General features: G+C 35.0%; 1 protein-coding gene across 2 annotated transcripts in view; it reads left to right on the top strand.

The window, feature by feature from the left end:
* Window positions 1-22,453, top strand: part of HEATR5B (HEAT repeat containing 5B) — an 89,245-nt gene that overhangs the window by 13,907 nt on the left and 52,885 nt on the right. For both annotated transcript variants that reach the window (XM_068564526.1, XM_068564527.1), the window contains exons 6-18: window positions 2,101-2,272; window positions 3,975-4,132; window positions 5,119-5,368; window positions 7,599-7,754; window positions 8,233-8,483; window positions 10,476-10,587; window positions 11,752-11,904; window positions 12,958-13,057; window positions 13,599-13,708; window positions 14,521-14,684; window positions 15,407-15,582; window positions 18,096-18,201; window positions 19,716-19,906. In XM_068564526.1, coding sequence (XP_068420627.1) covers window positions 2,101-2,272; window positions 3,975-4,132; window positions 5,119-5,368; window positions 7,599-7,754; window positions 8,233-8,483; window positions 10,476-10,587; window positions 11,752-11,904; window positions 12,958-13,057; window positions 13,599-13,708; window positions 14,521-14,684; window positions 15,407-15,582; window positions 18,096-18,201; window positions 19,716-19,906 — 2,099 coding nt within the window. The remainder of the gene's footprint in view (window positions 1-2,100; window positions 2,273-3,974; window positions 4,133-5,118; window positions 5,369-7,598; window positions 7,755-8,232; window positions 8,484-10,475; window positions 10,588-11,751; window positions 11,905-12,957; window positions 13,058-13,598; window positions 13,709-14,520; window positions 14,685-15,406; window positions 15,583-18,095; window positions 18,202-19,715; window positions 19,907-22,453) is intronic.

Below are 22,453 nucleotides of genomic sequence, written 5' to 3'. Positions count from 1 at the left end.
TGCTATTTTAAATAGTATTGATTAAAAGCTTTTTTTTCAATTTCTAATTGTTCATTACTAACATATAGAAGTACAACTGATTTTTGTACATTGGTCTTGTATCCACCAACCTTCTTAAACTGCCTTACTAGTTCTATCAGCTTTTTTAATAGATCCTATCAGATACTCTGTGTAGACAATCATGTTGTCTATGAATAAAGACAGTTTTACTTCTTTTCCAATCTGGATGCTTTTTATTTATTTTTCTTTCTTACTGCACTGGCTGGTTAGATCCTTCAGTGCAATGTTGAATAGAAAACATGAGAGGTGACATCCTTGTCTTGTTCCTGATCCTTAAGGGGAAAACATCCAGTCTTTCACCATTAAGTATGATGTTAACTGTCAGTTTTCCTTGATGATCTTTATCAAGTTGAGGAAGTGCCCTTATATTTCTAGCCTTCCAAGAAGTTTTTATCAAGAATGGATTTTGTCAAATTTGATTTCTTGTGTCGTTTCTGTTGTTGCTATTTTCTAATTAAGCGTTTTTGTTTTTTTGGGTTTTTTTGGCTGCTTTCTGCGGCTTGTGGGATCTTAGTTCCCCAAGCAGGGATTGAACCCAGGCCCCTGGCAGTGAAAGTGCTGAGTCCTAACCACTGGACCGCCAGGGAATTCCTGTCTAATTAAGCTTTTTATTTTAGGATAATTGTAGGTTTTCCTGCATTTGTAAGAAATAATATACAGAGATCTTCATAAACTTTTACCCAGTTCCCCCCAATGGTAATATCTTCTAAAAGCATAGTACAATATTACAAGCAGTATAATACAATATTGACATTGACACAATCCACTGATCTTGTTCAGTTTTCCCAAGTTTTACTTATATTCTGTTAAATGTTTTTTCAGCCTCTATTGAGATGAATTGTATGACTTTTCTTTTTCAGCTTACTAGTAATGAATCCACATTGATTAGTTTTAGAATTTTAACCAATCTTTCATTCCTAGGATAAACCCTACTTGGTTGTGATATAGTATCCATTTTATATATTGTTGGATTAGAGTTGCTAAAATTTTGTGTATAATTTTTGCATTGTGTTCATGAGGGATATTGGCATGTAGTTTTCTTCTCTTGTAGTGTCTGTCAGATTTCAATATCAGGGTAATGTTGGCCGTATAGGATGATTTGGGAAGTATACCCTTCTCTTCAATTTTCTAGAAGAGTTTCTATAGGATTGGTATTATTTCTTACTTAAACATTTGGTTGAATTCAACAGTACGTCTCTCTGGGTCTCCAGTTTTCTTTGGGGGAAGATTTTAAACTACAGATTCAATTTTTAAAATAGATATTGGGCTATTTAGGTTATCTGTTTCTTCTTGAGTGAGTTGTCTGTTTCATGTAAGTTGTCAAATATATTGTCCTTTTAATATGTATTGAATCTGTAGTGATGTGACTTCTCTCATTCCTAATTTTGGTAATTTGTGTCTTCTCTCTCTTTTTCTTCATCTGTCTGGCTAAATTTCTATCAAAATGTATTGGTTGTCTCAAAGAAGCAGCTTTTGGTTTCATTTCTGTTTTCCAGTTCGCTGGTTCATTGATTTTCTCTCATCTATATTACTTCCTTTTTTTCCTGCTTACTTAGTGTTGAATTTGCTCTATGTCATCTAGTTTCTTAAGGTAGAAGCTGAGGTTGTTGATTTGAGACATTTCTTCTTTTTTTTTTTTTTTCCGGCCACACCATGCAGCTTGCGAGATCTCAGTTCCCCCAACCAGGGATTGAACCGAGGCCACGGCAGTGAATGCCCAGAATCCTAACCATTAGGCCGCCAGGGAACTCCCCAGAGACCTTTCTTCTTTCTAATACAGGAGTTTAGGGTTATAGTTTCCTCCTAATTGCTAGAAACTCTCTCAAGGCAGTAAACTGGGACAGATGTAGGGTTCAACTTGCATTTTCCATCTCTTAAGGATTAACATCCTTCATTGCCTGATGTCCAGTGTCTTCAAAACTGTTGTTTCATATATTTTGTCTAATTTTTTAGTTATTTCAGGAGAGAGAGTAAATCTGGTTCTTGTTTATCCACCTCTGGAAGTGGAAGTTCTAATTTACTTTTTTTTTTAAATTCCAGTGTCTCCTAGAGCTACAGAATGAAGCTGTGTTCATGTGGACTGCTGAACTGGAAAATATAGCCACTCTCTGCTTTAAGGCTTTGGAAAACTCAAACTATGGGGTACGGGTGGCAGTGTCTAAACTCTTAGGAACAGTCATGGCTACAGCATTGATGCCAAAACAAGCAACAGGTATCATTGTTTGCCAGCCCCCGATCTAGACTGTAACAGGTATTTGAAGGTATATGGAATGCTTCCTTCTAAATGACTTATTACTTCTAGGCAAGTCATTTTAAAGGGTTTAAATTAGTATCTTTGTCTACTTTTTCATAAAATAGAAGTACCCAAATGGCATTTTCCTTGATATAGTCAGGACATTCTTTTTTTTTTTTTTTTTTTCGCCACACTGTGGGGCATGCGGAACTTCCCCAACCAGGGATCGAACCCACGCCCCCTGCAGTGGAAGCACAGAGTCTTAACCACTGGACCACCAGGGAAGTCCCAGTCAAGACATTTTTTATGATGATACTGTACAACATTACATGCATAAAGTATGTTGGACATATAAGCAAATAAGATTTATGAAATGCTTTTGTATCATGTTCAAGGGACTGGAATCTGGCACTTTACATGCCTTCTTACTTTCAGTCCCTGATGAGTAGATCCCCATTCATAGCATAGTATTATTTTTCTTCTTTTCTTGACCATTATTATAAGCTGAATCAGAGACAGAATTGATTTTCCCAGTGACTTCTACTGTGCCTCACAGTTCCATAGAGATGCTTCAGGGACAGTTCTGAGTAGATGCTGAGTGAATCCAGCTCTGCTGTTGTCCCTCCCCTTATTCCATCTCTGTATTGTAGAAAGAGAATCAGATCTTACAGATTCAAGTCCTAGCTCTTATGTTTATTTGCTGTGAAACCCTTTGAGCTTTGGTCTCTTCATCTTTAATGATGATTACTTCAGTCTCTGAATTAGATAACGATCATGATGATAGGTAACAATTATTAAGTGCTAACTATGTATAAGGCACTGAATTAAGCACATAACAGAGTTGTTTTATTTAATCCTCTCAAAAGCCCTATGAATCCCAAGTACTGTTGTTATTCTCATTTTATAAACAAGGAAATTTAGGCTTAGAGAGATTGTCATTTGTGGTGTAATAAGTGTTCTATTAAGTGAAATGAAAACCCAGGCATTCAAATTCCAGAGCCTGCATAGTTAATCATGAGCTTTATGCCTCTCTTACAGAATTTTTGTGAGGATTATGTTTGCTACTATGTATGAAAGGACTTTATAAAATAGGAAGCTCTTTACCAGGGATGGCAAGTCAGTTGCAGTCCAGTGACGTTTCAGTCCATTGGTAATTGTTGTATAGAAAGCGTGGTCTTGGGAATTGGGAATTCCCTGACGGTCCAGTGGTTAGGACTCGGTGCTTTCACTGCCGTGGGCTCAGGTTAGATCCCTGGTCGGGGAACTAAGGTCCCACAAGCCACGTGCTGTGGCCAAAATAAAAAAGAAGTATTGTGTCCATCTCAACTGGGAGTGAGGGCTGCAGTCAGTTCGCAGTATCTGCTGTGAATGTGTGTTGTCTTTGTTGTGTTACACATATCAAGGCTAACATAATTACTAGACTATTTTGGCATAGATATATTGAATTGTTTTCATTTCTAGCTCCTTTTTTTTAGCATTTTTTTGCTTCAAAATTGAATTTAATTTTACAAATATATTGTACATTTTAAGATCATAAGAAAATAAATGACCCTATCTCCTTTGTAATAGTTTAAGTATCCTTAAAAACAATTACTTGAATTTTAAAGCTAGATTATTAGAAAATATTATTTAACTAATAGCAAAATATATTTGCTTATAAATATATTTTTCTTCCTGAAAGTAATGCGCCAGAATGTGAAGCGAGCAACATTTGATGAAGTCTTAGAACTCATGGCCACAGGATTTCTACGTGGAGGGTCAGGTTTCTTAAAGAGTGGTGGAGAAATGTTAAAAGTCGGAGGGTCTGTTAATCGTGAAGTGAGAGTTGGAGTTACACAGGTTTGTAATATATATGTATAAAAGAATTCTCTTGGTATCACGTGTGAAATTTCATGGAAGACTCTTACTAAGTAACAGCACGTACAGAGATTTTTAATACTGTCTAAAATTAAATAATTTTTAAAATGTCTTTCAAAACATTTCTTTTACTAAATGAATGAATTACATTCAAATCTAAATTGCATCTTATATGGAAAGGTAGGTATTTGATGTGTAAAGAAGCCTATGTCTGCTATATCTATCTGTCTATCTTTAACAAAATTTTTCCAAATTTTACTTGGCAGAAAATCAGAAGTAAAGTAATTGTGTTTTAATTGAAATTGTATTCAAGTAGCTTGCGGCATTTAGATTTTAATGTTTTCCAACAACTCTTGTAGCTAAAAATATTGGTTAGTACTTTGGATTTATCATCATTGGTTAATCACCAGTGTAATTATGCAGTTAAACCTGATTTGAAATTATAGTTTCAATATAATAATTAATACCAAATAAGATGTTATGGTTAATAACCTAATAATTAACACCTAATAGGATGAAATGGTTTTTTGTGATCTTAGTCAAAATCATCCAATTATACCTTATTCCAGAAACAAGCATAAAATGGAAGTAAACCATCTGTATCTTACAGTCGTAAGCAAATGTTTTGTAGCTCTAGGTCAGCGTTTATTCAGCGTGTTAGGGTTTTATTACTATAACTTATCACCTTCATCACCAGGGTGAATTCACCTTTCCTTCCCTCCCGCACCATTCTCTCTCTGTGTTCTTCTTGAAGTTATTATTCTGAGAGCTGTTTTTAGTCAAAGATGCTTCAACCAGTAATTCCCATGCTAGAAGTACTAAAAAGGTCTCAAGTTTTAAATTTTCTTAATTTTAATCTCAAAGATAATTTATTTTTCACGCTGTCATCAGTTATTTACATAGTTGCTTTATCTGTAATTTCAGTTCATTTATATAAATTTATCTAAAGCATCTTAATCTATTTACAGGCATATGTTGTTTTTGTAACAACATTGGGTGGTCAGTGGTTAGAGCGTAGCTTTGCCACATTCTTGTCTCACGTACTTGATCTGGTTTCCCATCCTCGGGCAACGCAAACACATGTAGAGGCTGTGTACTCCAGACGGTGTGTTTCCTTTATCCTAAGAGCTACTGTGGGCAGTTTGCTAGGTGAAAAAGCCCAGATTGCAGCTGCCAAAGAAATATGCCAAGCGATTGGAAAGCAAATGAAAGCAGTAGGTAAGAATTTTTTTTTTTTTTAATAAATTTATTTATTTATTTATTTTTGGCTGCGTTGGGTCTTCATTGCTGTGCGTGGGCTTTTCTCTAGTTGCAGCGAGCAGGGGCTACTCTTTGTTGCAGTGCGCAGGGTTCTCATTGTGGTGGCTTCTCTTGTTGCGGAGCACGGGCTCTAGGTGTGCAGGCTTCAGTAGTTGTGGCACACGGACTCAGTAGTTGTGGCACGCAGGCTCAGTAGTTGTGGCTCGCGGGCTCTAGAGAGCAGGCTCAGTAGTTGTGGCACACGGGCTTAGTTGCTCCGCAGCATGTGGAATCTTCCCGGACCAGGGCTAGAACCCGTGTCCCCTGCATTGGCAGGCAGATTCTTAACCACTGCACCACCAGGGAAGTCCCAGTAGGTAAGAATTAATGTCATGATCTGTATTGTTGATTACTTTAGTCATTTAGTTCTTTATTGTTATTCTTAATAAATACTAATAGATCTGATTGGTTCATATATCTTTCTGGACTGTGTTTTAATAATCATTTTTATTGTGTACTCTTATTTGGTATTCAAGCAACATATAATTACAGTGAAGTGGAGTTTTTCAGTATTTGGGTAGTGTGTTTGTAAGGTAAGGCTTCCTGTTTTATATCTAGTATCTACCGATTTCATAGCTCTCCTGGTATGCCGCAGCACATTGAGGAATCTTTGAGGAATAATCTATTGTGGTTTTTCTTCTTGGAACCTATTGTTTTATAAATACATGTTGTTTTCCCCTCCGTTAATAGGCTTAATGTGAAAATTTAGAAAGAAAAAGTTACAGGTGGTTTTTAGCCCACTATAGGATATACTGTGAAACCTCAGTAATTCATAATTAAAAGAAATCCTTTTCTAGGAAGTGTCAATTTTATAAATTTTTCTGTTTAACAAGTAGTTATTGAGTATTTGAGATTGCAAAGCAGTAATTCAGGTTTTGAACAGTGAGTAAGATAAAGTTCCTGCCTTCCTGGAGCTTATAATAATACAATTAAGGAACTAACGCAAGGCAAAATATAAATTCTATAAAATAATTTATTTTATCACTGTTGGGTCTTTTGAAATAAGAATTTAATGAATAGATAATATCCAGCACTTTACATTTAGAGAATATATATTGAATATCTTATAAAATTAATAAAAATAAATCCACAAATAGTTTATAGTTTTTGTTGTTTATAATAGCTTACTAGGCAAACCATATTTTAAATGCATGGGACTAACTGAAAGTTAGGAATTGTGAATTAAAGGGTGTTTAAATTAATGAGGTATCATTCTTTAGGTATGATAAAATAATAATCTGTCCTAGGTTCACGACTTTATAAATATTTGTACATTTATTCCTTGAAGAAATGTTTGAGCGTCAAAGGCACTGTGCCAAACAGTGGGAGTAAAACAGCGAGCCACACGTAGATAGCACCTGTTCGGGGAGCTTAGAGCTTAGTACCCAAAAGAGAGAGTTCGTGCATTTCCAAGTCCAGAAAGGTCTAAGAAGAAAAGAGGCATTTAATTTTAATCCATAGTGTATTAATCTATTATATCCTGTTATTCTACATTTTATAGCCTGGTAATTCATAATGAATGTAAATAAGAAAGTTTTACTGTCATTTAAGGGTTATTAATCTTAAGGTCACAGATTTTTAAGCCCTTAAGCCATTTGATTTTTAAAACGGTAAAAGCAGAATTAAACATAGTGCTATGTATCTGGAATTTATGGACCAGAATATATTCTCAATTAGTAATTTGACAAGGAATTTTTATTTGTTTCATGATTAAATATGTTTCAGTTCTATTGGAAGCTAAAAGGTGGGGCCAGGGACCAGCAAGTTAATGGAAACTTTGAGGAACATCCCAGTAAGAAATTCTAAAGTCACTTTCCTTATAGATCTTCTTTCTGGTCAGTAATTTGGCAGTGATGCTACCAATACACTACAGCTCTTAAAATAGCAGTGATAATAATAAAGTAACAATAATAGCTGCTAATGTTTACTGAATGTATATTGGGGGTAGCATTGTGCTAAATTCTTTATACTGACTTTTTATCATTGTGGTTTTGATTTGTATTTCCCTAATTATTAGAGATATTCAGCATACAAACAGAGTTAACAGTCAGGTATCAGCTGGTATAATTTAAAAACATAAATTGTGTAGATCAAAAAATTATATCACAATTTAATTCACCCACATTCATACATGATTTTGTGTTTCCAGAAGCAGTAGTGAATGACACTAGTGGTGAAAACAAATCTGGAGCAGCAGACATTGCAGCAAGCCAGCATGTGATGGTCTGCGCCCTGCAGGAGCTCGGGAGTCTGGTGCAGAGCCTGAATGCCACTGCATCCCCTCTTATTCAGGAAGCATCTATAGGTATGATATTCACTTATATGCTGGAATATTTTTTTCAATATTTTTAGAAATCATAGGTGTGATTGATATTTAACTCCTGATTGGTTGCTTATCATGGTAATTAGCAGTTTAGATCATTTGTTAAAAGTTAGGTTTTATTTAGGATTCACTGTGATAGTGAATCTTGAATTAAATATTGAAATAAAGTTTTGGGAGACAAATCAAAAACAGTCATGGTAGTTTTGTTTCTAAACTTTATTGAATACTTTACGCCAACATTTGTATTTTATTGGATGTAATTGTACTATGTTCTTTGTAGAAAATGTTCCTTAAAGTACTTTCCTGTTTATGAGTTGATATATGTGTTTTTTGGCACAGTTCTAAATGTATCTGTGTAAAACCATAACAATTATGATTTTAATTATTGTGTTACACATAGTCTTTTAACTCATGAAATTGTGTGACTTCATTAAAGAGTAATTTTTTGAGTATTTTTTAGGTCTTTTGGAGACGGTGACTTCAGTGCTTCTTCACCCAAGCATGGCAGCTCGACTTGCTGCCGCGTGGTGTCTGCGCTGTGTGGCTGTGGCACTGCCTTTCCAGCTGGCGCCATTTCTAGACAGGTGTGCAGAACGACTCAACAACCTGAAAACTTCACCGGAAGCTGTTAGTGGATACAGTTTTGCAATGGCTGCTTTGTTAGGTGGAGTTCATCAGTGTCCTTTGGGCATTCCTCATGCCAAGGGAAAGGTATGACAAAGATCCTAAGATTATAAGTGCTGTCACATGGACTTTAGTCTTTATTGGAACACCTTCTGTGATTGATGTTGAACTGGGTGATCAAACAAAAACAGTTTTACTGTGATAATAAATGATATAGTATTCTGCTAATATGGAGTCGACAGACCCTAATTAAAATTTGATATTTAATCCTGATACAGGAATAATAGTTTTGTCTGGGTATAGTATCATTCTATAATTTATTTTAGAGAAAGGAAAAAAAAACCCTTAGAGTAATTCTTTAGAATCTAATCAGAGCTTTTCTTTGGGGTTTTAGAAATAAAAATTCACATTGCTATATTCAAAATGTCAAGAGAATGTGCTATTGCTATAGTTAGCATTTTGGTAATAATAAAAGTTGAATGGTTTTCATGAATCAGTTGCTTTTTTTTCCCTTTCTTTCTCCTATACCTTATACTACTATCAAGATTTTCTTCTTAGGAATATTAAGTGTTTATATAAATATTATTTGCAACTTTATATTGGGGCTAGATCTTTTGTTTTTTGTTTTTCTGGTTTTTTTTTTCCTGGGTTACCAGGCCCATGTCCATTCATTTCTGTGAGTTCCATAGCTGCTACTCAAATCTGGGCTTCCATCTCCCTTTGTCATATGCTTGCCTCCTCACTGATTATCCTTCTTGGAATCTTTTTCTCCCATCTCTTCCACTCCACTTTCGTATTTATGTTTGCTCAGAGACCCTTAGGAACTACCCAGGGATCAGAGAATAAAATATAATCACCTTTGTGTGCTAAACTGGTACCTTCATAATTTGCCTTTTTTCTGCCGTTTCATTCTAGTTTCTCACTGCTCTAGTCAGACTAGTCATCTTGCTTTCCTTCCGTGCTTTTTTCAGCCTCCATGTCTTCGCTCTTGCTAATCTCTTACATTAGAATTTCGTCCCTCTTCTTATTCACCTGCACCAAACTTAGCTGCTTTAGAGGCCCAATTCAAGTTCTGTCTCTTCCATTAATTATCTTTAGAGTTACTCAGTCTATGATAGCCTTTCTCTTTGCTGACCATTACATCTGTACTATTATTTTATTATTTGATTATGTGCTACTTGTTACTTCCCATTTTTCCTGTCTTCTCTCTCTAAGACTATAAGCACCATAAGATTAGCTTAATGGCAGATGTATAATAAGAGTTCAACAAATCTTTAAACGTAGGATAACAGTACTACTAATAATAGCATTTATTGAGTGATTACATGGACCAGCTCTGTTCTGAGTACTTTGCTGTATTAATTTATTAATCCTCATAAGAGTGAGGTTGGCACTCCTGTTATTCCCATTTTAGCAGTGAGGGAACTGAGGCAGAGAGATTAAGTTATCCTAAGTCAGAAAGCTAGGAGATGACAAAGCTGGGATATGAACTCAGGCATTCTGGCTCTAGAACTCACTTTTTTTTTTTTTTTTAATTTTTTTTTTTTTGATATGTACATATGTTGTTCACATCACCGCCATTTATTTATTTATTTATTTATTTATGGCTGTGTTGGTGTGTTGGGTCTTCGTTTCTGTGCGAGGGCCCTCTCCAGTTGCGGCAAGCGGGGGCGACTCTTCATTGCGGTGTGCGGGCCCCTCACCATCGCGGCCCCTCCTGCTGCGGAGCACAGGCTCCAGACGCGCGGGCTCAGCAATTGCACTCATGGGCCCAGTTGCTCCACGGCACGCGGGATCCTCCCAGACCAGGGCTCGAACCCGTGTCCCCTGCACCGGCAGGCAGACTCCCAACCACTGTGCCACCAGGGAAGCCCTAGAACTCACTCTTAACCACTGTGTTGTAATGGGTCTTCTCAAAGTCAGCAGAGCAATCAGGATTGATTAGGTATTGATGTTGCCTCTTTAAAAACATGTTAACAGCAACAACAAAAAAGGATAACTTCTTTTTTAATGAAGTATACTAGCTGTGTATTTTCTTACTTGATTTTGTTAAAATCCAATTCTAAACTTCTCTTGCAGATGGTAGTTAGTATTGCTGAAGATCTCTTACGAACTGCTGCCCAAAATAGCAGGCTGTCTTTACAGCGCACGCAAGCTGGATGGCTCTTACTTGGAGCACTTATGACTTTAGGTACAATTATATTTGAGTAGGATTTTGTCTTATTCTATAACTGTCAGTAGACTGTAAAGAAATTTTAATTTAGAAGTATTCAACTTCACATTCTAGACTTTGAATGAAGTTAAAAAATGGTAATGATGTTTTTCTCATCATTTGGTATTAGATTTCTCTTTTTGGTAATTTCTGTTTATGTACATTTAGTGAGAAAGGTGTTAGCAAAGTTTCCCCTTTGCCATCAGCATAGCCATGGTCTAAATGATTAGCCTAGTATTAATGAAAAGAGATGAGAGTATGGGGCATATTCCATGCCCAAAGTAAAGACCAGTGACATGATTTTAGTAGAGTGATAAAGTCACACTTAAACGGCATCTCTCATTGGTGTTGCTTTCTTGGGGTTATCTTTATGCACTTCACTTTCCTAAGTGCTATGACAAATCTGAGATGCAGGCAAATTTAGCACTGTACATAGAACAGAAATACGTGTTATCATTGTGATAAGGTGTGTCCACTTTTTACTTCATGTGTTTGGCTTCTACTATAAAAAGTACGCGTGTGTGTGCTACAAAGTTACTCCCTGCTTGATGCATCTACCTTTTGGAAATTAAACCATGACCTCATTTTCTAAAGAAAATAAAAAGTGGTAACTTTTTTTTCTAGAAATTTATGTTGTGTGGTATGTTAAATGAATTCCTTAGCAATGGAAATATAGGTTCCTAGTTCTAAATATACTACTCCATAGAACTAAATTAACCATATAAATTGCCCTTAAAATGGAGTAGTAAATATATGTATGTGTTTGGGAGTGGGTGTACATGTTTATATACATATATAATATTTATAGAAAAGACATCATAAAATATGTCCCAGATATATTTTATCATTGATAGAATGTAATCCATCATTCTGAATATATTTGGGTAATTTCTTTTAGATGACTTTTTGTGGATTTGTTTTATGTTGGATGCTAAAAATATTGAAAGTTTTTAGGTGAATTTTATTATGCTTTAATATATATTTTACTTACTGAATAAGAAACATTTTGAAAATGTTAGTATTAGAGAGAAATATACAGTGAAATGATAGATATTGTTAAAGCTTGTTTGGGGCTCTTTTCTTTGACTTTCGTTTGTAATGCTATATACATGTATGGTTTTGTGTTCTCATTTTCTCTGTCAGGACCATCTGTTGTTCGTTACCATCTGCCCAAGATGTTGTTATTGTGGCGAAATGTTTTCCCTCGTTCATTGAAGGAATTGGAGGCTGAGAAGGCCCGAGGCGATTCTTTTACCTGGCAGGTAACATTGGAAGGTCGTGCTGGAGCTTTATGTGGTAAGAACTGAAAGGACTGCACTTTCAAAATATTATTTTCTTACTAAAATATTTGTGAAGTGAAGGAAAATCATTACTTCAATTTTTTATTTTAATATATAATGATGAATCTGTACACTTTTAGATTTAGAAAGAAACTTTATAAGTAATCTATACCAGTTTACTAATTTTGTAATAAAAATGAAGCTGAGACTCTGAAAAGGAGGTTAGAGTTCATGATCAGTTAGGAGCTGGAACCCAGGCGTCTTAATTCCCAGTTATTGCATTCTTCCACCTGAAGAAGCACTGGGTCACCAAGTAAAAAAGCCTAGTGCCTATTTAAAGGAAAAAGAAACAGGATTACCAAGGTTACTGAGTTTACAGTTAGTCTTTTCTTAATGGACAGATAGCTGTTTTCTCCCATCAAATCTGCAAAAGTTGATAACATCTTTTAGATACCAGCATTTTAAAAAGTATGAAATAAAGTTGTTTTTGTTTGGGAGTCAGCAACTTACAGGAAAGGCTCAAGTTTTGTTTTATTTTAAAACTAGAATTACACAGAGTGACCCTGTGCTTTTTCGCTTTATCTGAGGGCGAAAAGTGCCTCTTTTTTCAAACTGTGGGAGACAGATGTACACTTAACCATAAGCGCCACAGGGCAAGGTGTTATTTTTGTTCCCACACATCTGAGAGCTGTTTTAGTTCTACTGCCAAAGAGCCAATAAAGCTATTTCCTCTCACTGGGCCATTATGTCCACTGTTGGTTCTATTCTGAAACAGCTTTTTTTGTAGTTATCTGAATTCACGTGGGGTCATAGACTTCTGAATTCTCGCTCACAGAAATCTTTCTAACAGACATCTTCCCTCCCTCCATTTTTGCTGTCCACTCTTCTTCTAGCCTTTTCTAATGAGTTTTCTCTAAAGTTGCAATTGGTCCTTCTTTTGGTTTGACCTTGTTTTAGAACTTTATATTTTGTAATAATTAAACATTTTAGGTACCTTTATATAATTTTATAAATTTGTTCATCCTCACAAAGGCTGTTTCAAATATGTCTTTTTAAAATTTTTATCTAGCAATGAGGAGTTTTGTTGCACATTGTCCTGAACTCCTAACTGAAGATGTGATTAGAAAATTGATGACCCCTATTGAATGTGCCATGACTATGATGTCACAGTAAGTAGGCAATTAGGACACGTTAACATCCAATTTTATATATTTATAAATAGCCATGTTTTGTAATTCCCTATAGTATCATATAGGAAATGTACTAAATTTTATTTGTGTGAAGTGACTTTAAAAATTTCAGTAGTGGTGTGGATTGAAATAAAATTTTATTTTATTTATTTATTTTAATTATTATTTATTTATTTAGTTTGGCTGCACCGGGTCTTAGTTAAGGCATGCGGGCTTCTTAATTGCAGCACGCAAGCTCTTAGATGCAGCATGCATGCGGGATCTAGTTCTCCAACCAGGGATCGAACCCCGGCCCCCTGCATTGTGAGCGTGGAGCCTTACCCACTGGACCACCAGGGAAGTCCCTAAAATTGTATTTTATAGTGTTTCTGTTACTAACAGTAAAAGTCACAAAATAAACTAAAAGAAAAATGTAATACTTATCAATGTACTTTGACGGTACATTGATACGTGGCTGGGAAAAAATGTAAGTAATGCTTATTCTAATAAGCTAATACTAATTATACTTTTGATACTTTAGCATTCCATCTGTAATTAAAGCCCACGGAGCTCATCTGAAAGCTAGTGCTGCAATGGTCCGTTTAAGACTTTATGATATCTTGGCGTTGTTACCTCCAAAAACTTATGAAGGTAAATGAAATTTGTGTATGTCTAATAAAAATTCTTCAGTATACCTTTGCAGTTCTTCACAATATCATAGAGTTCTGACCATGTAAAGGAAGGCAACCATTTTCCTTTTCTTCATACAGAGTAGCTAACACTTGTTGAGCGCTACTGTGTTCCAGGTCCCGTTCTAAGCCCTTAACATGTATGAGCATCTTTGACTCTAACCACAACCATATGAGGCTAAAATATAGCTTTCTTTAAAGATGAAGAATCTCAGGCACTTAGAGGTTGTGTAACTTGCACAAGTCTGGGAGGTGGTTAACTGGCAGAGCTTGGATTCAAACCCAGTTGGTTCATCTTCAGAGTCTATGCTTTCAATGACTATCCCAGCTGTTATAATACAGCCAATAATTTAGGAATCTGGAGGGAGAATAGTAATGTACTTTTGCAGAAGTTAAATGTCATATAAAATATTAATATTCCAGTGCAACCATACCCAAGAATTTTGATATGCTCTGGTTCAGTGTTTGCACATCGTTAAGTAATTAATAGTAAATAATAATCATCATTTTTAATATATTTAAAATAAAAAATCTTTGAGTTTTTGATTACTTTAAATAATTTGGGCTAAAAGGCATAATACAGTAACAAAAAAGGAAGTGCCATTATTGTGTATTAAAACCAGCGTTAAAATATTTAATACTGGTTTTTCTTAAAAGGGAACGGGGACTTAATTATTTTACTCCTGTTGAACATATTGCTGTTCTTGGTGGGCAGTGATTGTCATTTTCTTAAAAAGTATTCTCTTTAATCTGACCTGAAGTTCTGTTTTTTAGGCTCTTTCAATGCACTTCTTAGAGAACTGGTAGCAGAATTCACTTTGACTGACAACTCAGCCAACACAACTACTTCCCTCCTCAGATCCCTCTGCCACTATGATGATAGTGTTCTTCTTGGTTCCTGGCTTCAAGAAACTGATCATAAATCAATTGAAGACCAGGTAGTAAGCTATAAAGTGAAGTGAAATACTAGCTTGATTGAAAAACAATGGTACTATTACACATTGTCATTTAAAAAGAAAATATTGTAGACTAAGGTTTAATTTTCATTTAGCTTTCTTAGACATTTAAAGATACCTTCCTAGGGGTGGATAAATAGTGAAAAAAGGTAAACAGCAATAGTTAGAATTTGGCGAACTGTCTTTATTTAATATTCTGTGTATTTCGGTGCCCTGTGGTTGCATTGGCAAAGATCAGTTTTGACTAGCTTTTTGGTTGTTGGTGTTTGTTTTGGTTTAGTTTATTTTGTGACAGGTTAGAGAGGAATAGGATTTAGTAGGTTGAAGATTTAGAACCTTTTTTGCCCACTGAATACATTATTTCTTACGTACTTTTTAAAAAGAGTTACTAAAGGCCGCTTTTAAAAAATTTTTTGTGGGTGTAAGTTATTCCTGACATTACTTTGCTTACACATTTTGAGGTGGGTACTGCAAAAATGTTTTAGAATGAACAAAACTTTTTTTAAAAATTGCGTGAACTGTTGTGACTTTTTTTAATGGCCAAATTATATCTTTCTCTGTTTAAAAATTTTCAGATTTAATCATTCTGTTCTTTCATTGTTACTTTTTCTCTTTCCTCCCCTGTTTTATTTGTCACGCCCAGTACTTGGTAAGTGAATTTCCCAAAGTGGATTTTGAATGATTTTTATGTCCTTCTTTTGCAGCTCCAGCCAAACAGTGCGTCTGGAAGTGGGGCTCTGGAGCACGATCCATCCTCCATTTATTTACGAATACCTGCGGGAGAAGCTGTGCCTGGGCCTCTTCCCCTTGGAGTTTCGGTCATCGATGCTTCTGTGGCTCTTTTTGGTGTAGTGTTTCCTCATGTTTCTTTTAAACACCGGTTAGTATAAAGTCAATAAGGTGCTTTTAGTTAAATATAAATTATTTTCAAGCAGTACATTTTCCCAGCCAAGCTAACTCTTCCATAAGAAGAGTTTGAACAATAGTCTCCTAAATGTAATAACATAAGTGGCACATAATAAATTGCATGCAAACTCCACATAATTTGAAACTGTTTTTAAAGTTTGACCCCATGTACTGGCATATGATATCCACTGCATTGTGGACTCGCTCTTAAACAACAAAATTTTCATTATAGTAGTTTGTTTGCCAGCTTATAAGTAGGTTTGCCTGTATCTTTAATTAGGGACATCAGTTTTCCAAGTCTTGTTACTGAGGAATTAAATGAGTGAGAAGTCTACTCCCTAATACGACATTTGTCAGATGGTTAAAGTCTGGAACTTGGAACGCTAAAGTAACTGATTCTTTTTTTAGTAGGAGTATTTTAGTTTACTATAGTTTATGTCCACAGACACCATGCTTAACTTAGTAAGCATTTTATATATTTACAGTGATTTTCCCCAAAGAAGGAGTAAAAATGAATTAATGCAAGACCTTCACAGATAGTTCAGGTTTTACAAACTATGCCTTAAAAACATTGTTGTATTTGTATAGAAAAGATAGCATATCTTTACATATGTAGGTTAGTTGATTAATTGCTTTTTAATTTGAGGGGGAAATTTTAAATATGAAATTTTACTTTATCCAGATATCTTTAAGAACATTTGGTTGCCACATAAATGTTAAAGACCGTTAAAGGTGAAAGAATCTTATAAGGCATCTACTTTAATGTCCTTGTTTTAAATCTAAAGAAATCTAGGTCTAAGAGTTCGTGGTTTGTCAGAAATTATACAGCTAGTTATGACACCTGTAACTAGAATCCAGGATTATCTTAACTTTTTTTTTTTTTTACATAAATTTATTTATTTATTTATGGCTGCGTTGGGTCTTCGTTGCTGCGTGGGGCTCTCTCTAGTTGACGCGAGCAGGGACCACTCTTCATTGTGGTACGCAGGCTTCTCGTTGCGGTGGCTTCTCTTGTTGCAGAGCACGAGCTCTAGGCGTGCGGGCTTCAGTAATTGTGGCTCGCAGGCTCAGTAGTTGTGGCACACGGGCTTAGTTGCTCCATGGCATGGGGATCTTCCCGGACCAGGGCTCAAACCCGTGTCTCCTGCATTGGCAGGCAGATTCTTAACCACTGTGCCACCAGGGAAGTCCTCTTAACTTTATTAAATCACTTTTGTGGAACCAGATGCAGTAAAAATAGGTAAGTTCTATTAAAAGTAAAATATGTAATATAAATATCCAGGGATGGAGGAATCAGTGAATAAATTATGGAAAGTTGATAGGCTGGAATACATTTTACGGAGACAATGTTTTGATATTAGAAAATGCTCATTATACAGTGTTAAATGAAGAAGGTAAAAGGCAAGAAGTGATCCCAGTTTGATATTTTAAAATATGTGAAAATGTTCAATGGTTATTTCTACGTAGTAACTTTTTGTTAATATTTTTCAAATTAAAAGAAATATTTTATAGTAAGGAAAAAAATTTGTTTAAGTTATGTATTTGAGGTCAGTTATAGGCACATGATGTTTGATGGCCATGTTGGAGACCATGTGTGTCTTTTCAGGTGTGTCCTTGAAACCAGTGTGGACAGTGCCCTGCTTCTTCAGCATAGATGTGGATCTGTGTCAGAGAGGTGTACAAGTGTCAGCTTTAGCCCCAAGTACCTCTAACTGGAGTTCCTGCTGGAGGCTAGATGGTTTCTTCCTATGTGATTTTTGAAGAATGCTTTGACCTGAGACCCATGGCCTTTTATAATTGAGCATAAATCCTTCCAGTGAAATTTCCCTAGATTCCTTTGCCCCACCTCTTTTCTTTGTAGAAGAATCTGATATGACCGCATTCTCTTTAATCAGAATAGTCTCAAATGGCTGTGATTTGGGGAAGAGGGATAACTGTCTCATTTTAAAAATTTGAAACAATAAACCAACCAATTCACCTCTGATTTTTCACATTTAACAAAATTGACCAAAGCTAAGTTTTTTCAAAAAAATCTCCCAATTAGCTTCTAAAGATAGGACACGAGGTACTATTTTCTTCTATGTGTGAGAGTATTTTTTAAAAAGAAAAAAACTATGCCACATTTTAAGATTTCCAACTTAAAAATCTTCCACAGAGATGCGCAATTAATGATTGTTATTCAGGAAACCTTGAGCACCTACTTTATGCCAGGCGCTTTGTTGCACTTTGAAGACCACTGAAGTTATGACATTATTTTGCTGATTGAAACTTAATATTAGTCCCTTGTGTTGTGCCAGCTAGTAGTTCATGTCCGTATATTAATTCAGAAGGAGGAGATCTGGTTTAGACCAGGGAATGAAATGAAAAGAGATAGCATGGGGCATTATTTGTTAAACAGTCAGCTTATACCCTTCTTCTTATCTCTGTGTTTTGGGCCATGTTTGAATAAAAAGTATTGCTAATGTGGTCTTTATTCTATTGTTACAGATTACAGATGCTGGATCACTTTGCCGAATGTGTTAAACAAGCCAAGGGTGTTCGCCAGCAGGCTGTGCAGCTTAATATCTTTACAGCTGTTCTTAGTGCACTAAAGGTATTTACTTTTAAAACATAGCAAATATTCTGAACTAGGATTTTAATTAATACCTTTAATATAGTAATTCAGACATAACTAGACTATTACGTTTATATGTATAGCTCTGGATAACCGTGCTTTTATATTATTTCATTTAAATTACTAGAAACTTTATCTTAGGCTCATTGTAATTAAATAAGTATTTTGTATTTTAGTAATATTAAAATTCATATTTTGATTCGATACCTCAAATTTTACAAGTGCTGATAACATTCAGAATTTTCAAACATGTCTGACTAATGAAATTTGGTATTCTATTGAAGGCTAACTAGATAAAGCTTAAGTTTGATTTGTGGTTTAGACCATAAAGCAGGAGAGGCTATGTTTGTTACGTAGTTAAAAGAGTGCTGCATTTAGAGATTGTGTTCTGGTTTAGCTACTCAATAGGTTTCTGTCTTGTGTAGTTCCTTTAGCCTTTTTTAAACCTCAGATTCTACATGTATGAAGTGAAATAACAAATATTTTGCTTATCTCTCAGAGTTCATGTACTGTACTATGCAGCTTATAGCCTCTCATGATGTATTTGAAAAGTCATATTATTCAGCACTAAGCTTATTATATCACTGCTTTAAAAGGGCAACAAGTACAAGTGTTTAAATGGGCATGAATTAAATCACATTTTGTAAACTTCAGGGAAAAGGGATGTAGGCATTGGTTATACAAATAAAGGTTTGTACCATTTATATAATCATTAGTATATGCCCTTTTTAGAGACCATCAGCTACCAACATCTGAGTTTTTTAAAAAAGGAGTGGGGTGGTCATGGTTTCCCTCAGTGGTTGGAAGGTTGGTTAACAGCGGTAATATTGCTGTACAGTATGCGTTTCTTCATATATGTGCTCACTAATGCCTCTGCTGTAGTTAACATTTTCCCTAGGTACCATGACTTATATTTTTGGTCTCAAGTAAGTAATTTAAGTTCCAGGACAGTAAGTGTAACTAGAAGAGAGATATTAACATTTAGTATGATGAACATTCATACTGATTCAGTTCAACATTCAGTTACTGATTATTCTTACCTCATTTTGTCTTTAGGTATGTATTGGATATACTCTTTATGACATAATTATCGCCTCTGGCATTTTTATATAAATGTATCAAAGGTTCATGTTCATGAGGCCTTTTCCTTCCTTAAAGTTATAATGATAAATTTCAGTCAGTTAAATAACAGTTGATTTAATAATACAGTGTCCTTTATGTATAAAAACAACTTTTAAGTATTTGTCTTTGGATAGAGACACTCCCAGGAATTGTTGGTTTTAGGGCTGATTCAACTATAACTATGTTATGTATCATGTTGTGAAATCCTGTTTAGGAAGGTGATTACTGTCAGTCTAACATGTATTAACTCTAGGCATAGTATATGCATGGGAAAGTTGGCTGAAGAAAATAATGTGTGAAGATATATGTATATTTACAAAGATTGCAGTCCTTTTTTTTTTTTTTTTTTTTTTTTTTTTAAATAACCATAGGGCCTGGCTGAAAACAAAAGTACTTTAGGACCTGAGGAAGTTCGTAAATCTGCTCTGACACTAGTTATGGGGGCCCTTGACAACCCAAACCCCATCTTAAGGTGTGCAGCAGGGGAGGCTCTTGGAAGAATGGCTCAGGTGGTTGGAGAAGCAACTTTCATTGCTAGAATGGCCCAATATAGCTTTGACAAGTAAGTGGGTCTCTCTATCAACAAGTACTTTTCTCTCATAGGCAAAGATGTCTTTTAAGTTATCAGTGATTATTAACTGGACTGTATATTTTCCACATGGTGTGTGGTGCAGGTTTCTGTTTCAGCTCTTGAATGTTATATAACGGAATCAAGAGGATTGTTAATGAGGGCGTCTCTCAGTTATGTGTAGTTTGCTCTGAAGTCCTTTTCTCTTATCTCTGCCCTCCCACACACCCCACCATTATTCTTTCTGTTAATTTTCACTTTTTGGGATAAGCCATTCTTTGTCTAACTACTACCAAGTTGATCATTTCTTAAATTATCCCTGAAACAGGGGATACATTTAGCATTAGCTTTTAAGAATTTCTTGGCAATATTAATTTAAAAGAGTGATCTCAGAGATCCAAATAAGTATGATTAAGATGATAAATGCAGTTATTAGTGACTGTTGATTGTTAATCAAGTACTTGAGGTAGAGCAGTTGAAAATCAAGAGTGGTCAAGAATTAACACTTGGGTTATGTAAATTAATCATTCTTAAGGATTGTATATTTTGAGGATTAATTGTACCGAACTATATCATAATTATTAACAGGAGAGAGGTTGGGAGAAGCAGTGGTTGTGAAGTAGTGGTTCGGAAGAAGTTTTTCTGAACTCTTGCGTATCTGAGGACGGCTGTCCTTGTCTTCACACACGGTGGCAGTTTGGCTGGTTTAGGATGATGCCCCAGTGTATTGTTTGACTCACTGAGGATAATAAGAGCAGGCAGAATGTAGCTAAACTATTCCCAGACTCTTAATCTTCTGCAGGATGACTTTGCTTATTTTCTAGCAATAGATTAACTTTGCCTTTTCCAAGTGTCTCTCATTAATCCTGAAATCAACTTCTGTTAAAGATTTTTTAAAAGTTAGAACCAGTCTTAGCTACCTGTTCCATGGTTTGTGCTCTGTTAATAATAGGTAAAATAAGAGTGTATTTCTTTGGAAAACTCTTGACTGATTAATTTTTCTTTAGTTACAAGTGGTTTTAATTTATAAGTGCTTCAATACCTATAGGAGTATTTATTTTATACTTATTCTGGTAAAACACAAGGACATTTCATTCATATTCATACCTGTCTGGTTAATGGTTTGCAAGTGTTCTCAGTGCTTAGTTTCATTAGCTTTTCTAAATAATTTATTATGATCTGAAATTAATTATTACATAGATTTTGTTACCTGTTTTTTCACATTTTAAGTTATCTGAAATTGGGATTTGTCTTAAAATCTCTAAGAAATGTCATAATTATTTGGCAGCATTTTTTTTCTTTTATACTGTTATATAAAATAATGGTACATTAAGAAAAATCTGTGGTATCTTAGATTTGACAAAATCTGGTTCTATTTTGAAAAAGCTTCAATATCCTGCAACTTCATTATATCAGAGTGTTTTTTATCAACATTTTCTCTTGCTGATATAATATCCAACTATGAAAAGCCAAATCACCTATACATACAGATCTGTCAGCTGTTTTTGCACGTTAAAATCATATGCCATCTTAGCATTAAGACTGGAATCATTCCTATAAACCGTTCTCAGTTAATAGGGAGTAACTCAATTGCTTAAGACCCAGTTCAGATAAAAATAAAAACCATTACTGGTTAAATTAGTTTCCATTCAAATTGAAAATCACTCTGAGACCCCTGGGAAAGTATATATATGATATATTCTTATATCTTAGATTACTTACTTTATTGAATAGATGACTATCACTGAGAAAATTGGCTCAGCTTTTTTTTAGCTCACTGAAATGAACTCCGAAAAGTAACAATATGAAGGAAGCTTTCTAATCTGTATAAGGCTTTTTAGAATTCACAGGTTGCATTCATTCTTCTTTCATTCCTCAAACCAACTGCTATATAGGAGTAATGATAATGTTCATTTTACAGATGGAGAAACTGAGGCATAGAGAGAGAGAGATCACTTATCCAAGGATATAGTATATTAGAAATACTGCTAAGGATGGACTTAGTTCACTTCCTTCATTACTACATTTCTTAATGTCTGTTCCATCGTGACAGCACTTAAGAGTTTTTCTTTCTTTGCTATAGGCAAACTGACCAGCCAGAGTCTTGGTGATGGTTTTTCATATCTTGGCTTTATTTCATTTTTATGAGTTTGTGACAGAAGTTTGATCATGGATGGCTTATTGAGAGTTATAATACAGTTTGAAAATGCAACCAAAGTTGCTTTCTAGCCTCCTTTGTTATTTTAGGAGTTTTGTTCTTAGTGGTATTTTAATGTTTTCTAATAGTAACTGACTATGTTGGTGCATGATTATGAGTCATAGTCTTTTTGTCTTATTTGTCTTTTATTTAAAACACCAATGGTAAAAATACATTTCAAATGGCTCTTGTCTTTTCAAGGAATAATTAATATATTAAAAGCTGTGAAGTTGTAGGTCCTCTTTCATATTTCTCTAAAGGTAGGCTTTCTTCCGTGAAATGTATGACTTTAACCAGTTTAAAGTAAATCTCTAACTCTTGTTAGTGAGTAGAGAAAGAAGTAA

The sequence above is a fragment of the Eschrichtius robustus genome, chromosome 15, assembly GCF_028021215.1.
Source record: "Eschrichtius robustus isolate mEscRob2 chromosome 15, mEscRob2.pri, whole genome shotgun sequence".
Lineage (NCBI taxonomy): Eukaryota > Metazoa > Chordata > Mammalia > Artiodactyla > Eschrichtiidae > Eschrichtius > Eschrichtius robustus.
Note: the sequence above shows the minus strand (reverse complement) of the source record. Positions and strands in the feature narration are given on the sequence as shown.